This window comes from Hibiscus syriacus, unplaced genomic scaffold (genome assembly GCF_006381635.1).
Source record: "Hibiscus syriacus cultivar Baekdansim isolate YM2019G1 unplaced genomic scaffold, ASM638163v2 tig00014444_pilon, whole genome shotgun sequence".
Taxonomy (NCBI): domain Eukaryota; kingdom Viridiplantae; phylum Streptophyta; class Magnoliopsida; order Malvales; family Malvaceae; genus Hibiscus; species Hibiscus syriacus.
Genome location: NW_024062326.1, coordinates 2,490,990 through 2,498,345, shown reverse-complemented (window position 1 = coordinate 2,498,345; position 7,356 = coordinate 2,490,990). Strand labels below are relative to the sequence as shown.

Genomic DNA, 7,356 nt, shown 5'->3' with positions numbered 1-7,356 from the left:
TAAGAGGTTAAATGAAGGAAAGTTAGTAAGATTAAGTAAAGAAAAGTTTAGTAGTATTGTTGGAGGTAAAAATAAGAGATTATAGGGGGAAATTTTGTAAAAATCGGGCTATAAAATGGTAAATCTGGATAAGGGTGTCGATACTGATAGAACAATACCGATATTATATGTGTAAATATGTAGAAATGTGACGAACATTATCGGTACTGATAAAAGTGGCATCAATACTGATGGGGTATCGATACTAACAAAGGGAAGTATCGATACCATGGATCCAGAATGTCAAAATGGTATCGATATTGAAAGAAAGTATCGATACCATAGTATAATAGTATATAGACTGAGATAAAGGTATCGATACCATGCAAAATAGAATATAGAAATGGTATCGATACTGAGAAGGGGTATACGTACCATAGTATGGAAGTATCGATACCAAGGTAGTAGTACCGATACTATTGAGGTTGGAACTACAAGATAGTTTGAAATTCTTATAGAAATTGAAATAATGGTACTTTTGAATATTATTATAGTATAATGTTAAGGAGTATACTAACATGGGTATGTTATGTGTACTTATTGGATGCTTGTGTAGATTGTAATCAAGCTCCTTAATCTAGCAAGAAAAAGGGGAAAGATCAAGTTGTTGATTAGCCAGATCTCTTTACATCTTATTAGCGGGGATTATCAGGTGAGTACATTTATTGTAATTATTTGAGATGAATAAAATTAGAAATGATGCAAGTTAGAACGTTTTGAGTTAATGTATGTTTTATATTAGTTAATATGTTATCATTATATGTATAGAAAGGAGATTATGAATGAGTTTTTGAGTATGAAATGTTCTAAAATGAATTCATAACTAAAATGCATGAAACGATGCATTAAGGCATGGAAGTATGCCATAACTAAAATGCATGAAAGGATGCATTAAGGCATGAAATAATGCCATAACTAAAATGCATGAAAGGATGCATTAAAGCATTAAAGGATGCCATAACTAAAATGCATTAAAGGATGCATTAAGACATAAAAGGATGCCACAACTGAAATTCATGAATAATTACTAGAGAAAAATGTACAAGAAAGAAAGGTATATTGGAAATAATAAGGATGTTTATGATAATAGTGTGAAAGAAGTTTGGTTTCAATAAGAGTGACTTATCTAATCCTTATCGATAATACAAATTTGTTTGAAATAAAATAACCATGATATGCTTAAGTATACATTATTGTTTCTTTACAATATTATGTCTCACTATGTACAATTTTAACATGTGTTGATTTCACGCGTAGGTAAAGACAAAGATTAATTGAGTAAGGAGTACAGCTGCAGTAGTAGTTGATGTAAGGCATTTGTACCTTAACAAATTGATTGTGGATCTAGGAAGGAAGCAAACAACATGCACAAGTGAATGGCTCTAAAAGAGAGGGTTAAGGGTGGTAGACGAATGGTGAATAGGTGGGATGTTTAAAATGAGAGATGGAAGCGGAAGATGGTTGATAAGGCTATAGTGATGGCTTATGAAACAAAGGGATAGTAATAAGGATAGTATCTTGAAGAAGTCTCAAAGAAAAACCAATGCTATAGAGAGCAAAGACCCAGACTTTATATTGCTTCTTCAAGGGGTGGTATTAAGTACATTGACCCACTAGTTATATGAACTAGGAACTAGAAGTATCAAGGTGAAAAGAAAGGGGTTGACACCACAAGTATAAAATACTTGATAAGTCGATAAAAGTCACAAGGACTTAAGGAAGAGAATAATCTCACTTATATTAATGAAAAAGTCTGAATACAAATGATATATGCTTTCCTATTTATAGGAAATGGAGAGGCATGGCCGAATGGTTACAAGGGGATTCGGCCAGCCTTGTGCCTTCCTATAGAGACATAATTAATTACAAAATAGAGATGATGTTTCAGTTTAAATGGAGGGTGATAACCCTTGGCCGAATAGCTCTACTGTCCCTTCATGTTGGCGCCAAATTGAATGGGAGATAATGCTTGGCCGAATAGGGAGAGGGCTCTTCATCTTGGCGCCTAAATGAGACCACATGCAAGGCACATGGGGGCTGGTCATATGGAATGCACATGGGTGATATAGGGAGCCTTGTGGTGTAGCCTTGTGCATGGAATGATGGTTGGTCATGTGCTCCATCTTGGGCGTGCATGTGTCTCCTACCAAGCTAGCTTGAGTGTGGAGCTAGTTAGCAAGCATGGGCTGTTTGTAAACAAGCTTCCTAGCCGAATCCTTACGAGCTCCATATCAACATGTTCAACTACATTCAGCTACCTTTGATCACTTTTGGCAACTCAGCTCCAAATAGTCCAACTAGCTAAGTTTAGCTAGCCTTAAGCTCCTCCAGCTGAATCGAGCTTTCCTTAGTGTTCCATGAGCTGTCTTGTACTTTGTGAGCTGTTTGTGAGCTGCATATAACGTCCAAATTATCCACCAAGCTATCTCATCGTGCATCATATTCCAATGTACCTATATGTGCAAGGAAACAAGGTAAGTTCTTGGCATTGAGCGGTTATGAGCTAAATACCTTGTTGCCATGTAAGAATATGGTAATGTGAGCTATGATTGAAGGTCATGAGCTAAATATATCATCTCATAATATGTGTAAGATAATGCATGAAGCTTAATAGCTAATATGAATGCATATTAACTAATAAAATGAATTATAATGATGCTGTCTTGATGTATATAAGGTAATCATGTTTAATATGATTATAAGACTATCCTAACATGCTTAAATATCAATGTGCATGATGTGTTCATACTAAGTTATTCATTAACTACATAACAAGAATTCTTATCATGAATTGTATTATAAAAGCATGTAGTATATAACTAATATATACACTACAACAAAATTTCTTATTAGTGGCATCTAGGTTATTGTCACTAAAACTTCAATTTATGTCACTAGATGTATTTTGTGACGTAAAAGTCAATGTCACGACGATCATCACCCTAGGTGTGTCACTAAATGTCAAAAGTGACGATGTATATGTTATCGTCATGTATTGTTAAATATATAGTGACACTAATATATAACATCATAGTTTAATTTGCATTTAGTGACAATTACTTTTGTCACCAAATGATGTACATTTTTCTCATTAATAAATCATATCGTCACCAATAACACAATAATTTCAATTTATATGGACAAAAAGAACATTGTCACATTGTTAGTAACGTAGTATATCGTCACCTAATAGTAGCATGGCTGACATTTATATATATCGTCACTATATAATTAATATTTAATGACAACTAATTATGTCACTAAATTATGTAAAATTTCGTTATTAATGATTTATATTGTCACGGATAATACATTAACATCAACTTATATGTGATGAAAGAGATATTGTCACAATTTTAGTGACAATATAAATGTTACCCCATAATATTATGAATGACGTTTACGCATAACATCACTTTATAATTTATATTCTATGACAATTGGTTACGTCATTAAATTAAATAAGATTTCTTTATTGATAATTTATATTGTCACAAATAATGCATTAAAATCAACTTATATGTGACGAAAGAGATATTGTAGCAAACCACAGATAATTTATATTCTATGACATTTTTAATGACAATATATATTAAAATAAAATTATTTATACAAATCTAAATAAAAAATTAAAATAGTTCACTTATTGCAAAATAATAAGATTTAAACAAATATTTCACCAAAATACATAATAATTTAATTTCTATAAATATAAAAATGTTTAAATGTTTACAGAAAATAAAAATAATATGATAATAATATGACTTGTAGAATATTTCATTGTAACAATCTCAATCCAAACCTTGAGTCAGTTATGGTTCTGTTGATGTTGAGTTTGCGGTATCATTTGAAGCTACAAATTAAAATAATCAACATTAGTTACTACAATTAATATTGTATAATAATTTTTATTTAATTAAGTATATTGTTTACCTGAAAAGGTGAATCTTTGATGAAAACAAACGGTGAAATTGTTTAGCACCTATCATTGATGTATGGTCGAAGAACTTCACCACCCATGTCTTCTCTATCATTCATAGACGAGGTTGATGAATTTTCAAGTAGTTCTTTCTCAGTTAAATACATCTCAGCCATATCTTCATCATCATCTAGCAAGTGCTCCAATTCATCCCTTACCTGAGAATAAGTATATACATATGTTTTGAATTGAAAATGGAAGAAAGAAAAAAAAATGGAAGTTAAAACAAATGCAATGTTCAATTGATTGATGTCAACTCGGCTCAAATGTCACACATATGACATTCTGCATGGTTATGTTTAAATACACAACATTCTGGATGCGCCCAGTTATTGCAACTAATCGACTTTTAATTTGGTGAACCTGCTCCAAATTGAGAGTACCGATCTTTGATGTCAATTTATCTTAGGCAGGATGAGCCTCTAGCTCCAATGTCTTTGCCTGCACCGGAATAAAACAATAACCAAAACATAACGAGTAAAACAGCGTGATGGTAACAAAAAAGTTCACAGAAAACTAAGAGAGAGAGTGTTACTAACTTCATTTTCTAAGCAGCTTCAAGGCATGCCTCCAATGCAACAAACAGAAATGGAAGAATCTTGAAGCTATTTGGGTTCTCAAGACTCTGTTTCTCTTCTGATTTACCTTCATCATCCAGATTCTGCGGCTGTGAAAACCTTGATGACAAATTTTGAGAACTCGATCGAATTATGTAGTTGGAATCATCAACCGCAGCTTCCTAAAGAAGAAAACTAAACCATTTGGCCAATGAATATGAAAAAGAATCAGTTGTAGAGCCTAGTAACAAAATGGAAATTGGTAGAGAACCAAGAAAGAACCAGCAGGAGCTGATATTAACTATTTTTCTGACTCAATTTTTTTCTGTAAGTACCGGAGACTAACACTTTGAAATATGTACAATGACTTGACCCTCCAAGAACACTCCATATACAAGGAGGAACTTTTTAAAATTTAGGCATTCGAGTGTGGGCACATACCCGTACCCATCACACAATTAAATCTAAGTAACCTAGGATATTGAGCTATAGCAACATGACTGACTGACTACTTGCAACTAGAAAGAAGGTAAATGAGCATGCAAAGCAGCAGCTGGCAGCTACTGAGCTTATCACCGACATGCTGAGAGCTGCCAAGTTGATTATTAGTTACGAAAATGGAGTGTAACCATCAGCTGAGCTAGCAGGTATCTATAAGTTAAGTCAATAAATTGTGACAGGATAACATTTAAGCTTATTATCGCTAAATTCTAGAAGGCAATTATGTTGTTGAATTCCACTACGTTACTTAGACTCGGAGGCGAGTGTTGATTTGACTGCAATTATGAAGGAAAGATATCAATTTCTGTATTTTCTCCCCTAAATTATCAATTCACAGTGAATACTGTGATAGAATACATGATTTTACCTAATTGAAATAAGAAAATTTCATCGATGCAAAAATAAATCAGGAAAATAAATAAGAACCCTAAATCAAAATTCCATGATAGAACATCAACTAAACAAACATATATATATAACTAAAGAAATCAAATTAATAAATAACGAACCTGGTCTTTGGTTGCTTGATAGTGTCACAAAATTCGGCTCTGAATCTCATCAACAAAGGGGTAACCGAAAGATCCTTAGAATTCGAAAGCAAAACCTCTTGCGCTGTGATGATTGCCTTAATATGTTCCAAGTTAATCACGATCGCCCTTTCACGACCCAGAATCGTAGATGGGTACGACAGAAGCGGGTCCAATATCCCAAGATCTCGAGCGGGTAAACCTGTGAGTCTCATGATTGCATGTTTTCTGGCCTCTACAATCTGGGTGTGGCACGTCGAGTCTAGTATAAGCAATGCCCGAATACCGGTCCCCTTCTTCCAATGACCAGCTACGGTGGCGGTGGCTTGAGCTTGATTAGGGAACAGAACGGGTCGGGAATAAAGGTCCGGATCGTCATCGGGTTTGGGCGGTGATGACGTAGGTCGACTTGTCATTTTGGGCTTTATCATCCGAGTAGTATTGGATACTGAGATTTAGTGGCAACAAAGGATACATTTAGTTATGAGAAAATCGTCTTAGTGACCAAAAATGCCTTATAATATACGATTTTAATCAATTTTTTTTGGATTTGCCAAAATGACCAACAAAATCGCAATGCGAAATAAAAATCGCAACTCGATCTCCAGAATCGCAAATCAGTTCTCAGAATCGCAACGCGATTATGAAGAATCGCAATGCGATAGTACAAATTCGTATTGCAATTTTCCAGAATCGCAACGCGAATATGAAAATCGCAACGCGAACATATAAATCGCAACGCGATTCTGACTATCGCAACGAGTATCCGTAAATCGCAACGACAATACGTAAAATCGCAACGCGTATCCGTAAATCGCAACGAGAATACGTAAATCGCAACGCGTATCTGTAAATCGCAACGAGAATACGTAAATCGCAATACGTATCCGTAAATCGCAACGACAATACGTAAAATCGCAACGCGTTTCCGTAAATCGCAACGCGATTTTTAAAGCACCATTAGAATCGCTACGCGTATTTTATTTTCAAATTCCAAACACAAATATTAATTATCGGAACACTGAACCGTCCACAGTAGTATATCCCGTAATCGCAACTCATAACCTAAAACCTAAAATCACAACTCAGTCCCATCTCCATCTCTCACTCTCTACGGTGAAATCCGTCCCCATCTCTGAAGATTTCCGTCCCCATCTCCGGCGAAATCCCTCACAACCATTCACGGTCAGAAATCCCTCACAATCATTCAGAAATGGAAAATCAACCTCCGAGGGTTAGTTTTTTTAATTATTTTTATTTTGAAATTTTTGCATTATTTTAGGTTTTTCATATTGAATTTGTTGATAAGTTTACTGGTAATTTCAATAATAGATTAACAATTTCACTTAGATTTCTTATTAAATTCATTCGATTGCTGCCAATACTGCTAAACTGTTTAGTCTTTAACCCTGTGAAGTTAGTATTTGTCTTTGTTTTGTCTTTTGGTTGAAGTAATGCAATCCATTAAAGTTTCAATTTACAGAAGAAGAATAGTTTCTAAACTTCAAATCGCAACATGAAAAATGAAAATCGCAACACGAAAATGACTATCGCAACAAGAGAAATGAAAATCGCAACGAGAGAATCGCAACGCGAAACCAAAATCGCATTGCGATTTTCATTTCGCGTTGTGATTCTCTCGTTGCGATTTTCATTTCGCGTTGCGATTCTCTCATTGCGATTTTCATTTCGCGTTGCGATTCTCTCGTTGCGATAGTCATTTCCGCATTGCGATAGTCATTCTCTCATTGCG

The 7,356-nt window shown here is 34.5% G+C and overlaps 1 protein-coding gene and 1 long non-coding RNA gene across 2 annotated transcripts; both read right to left on the bottom strand.

Moving 5' to 3' along the window:
* Positions 1-3,809: 3,809 nt before the first annotated feature.
* Positions 3,810-4,404, bottom strand: LOC120207259. The gene is made up of 3 exons (XR_005524178.1): positions 4,331-4,404; positions 3,973-4,176; positions 3,810-3,892 (listed from the first exon to the last, which is right to left on the bottom strand). It is a non-coding gene; the product is annotated as an uncharacterized LOC120207259 (long non-coding RNA).
* Positions 4,405-4,423: 19 nt separating this feature from the next.
* On the bottom strand, positions 4,424-6,019 carry LOC120207284 (magnesium transporter MRS2-3-like). Its single transcript, XM_039206781.1, has 3 exons — positions 5,651-6,019; positions 4,587-4,757; positions 4,424-4,459 (listed from the first exon to the last, which is right to left on the bottom strand). The coding sequence occupies exons 1-3, from the start codon at positions 6,017-6,019 to the stop codon at positions 4,424-4,426; spliced, it is 576 nt and encodes a 191-aa protein (XP_039062712.1).
* Positions 6,020-7,356: the final 1,337 nt, after the last annotated feature.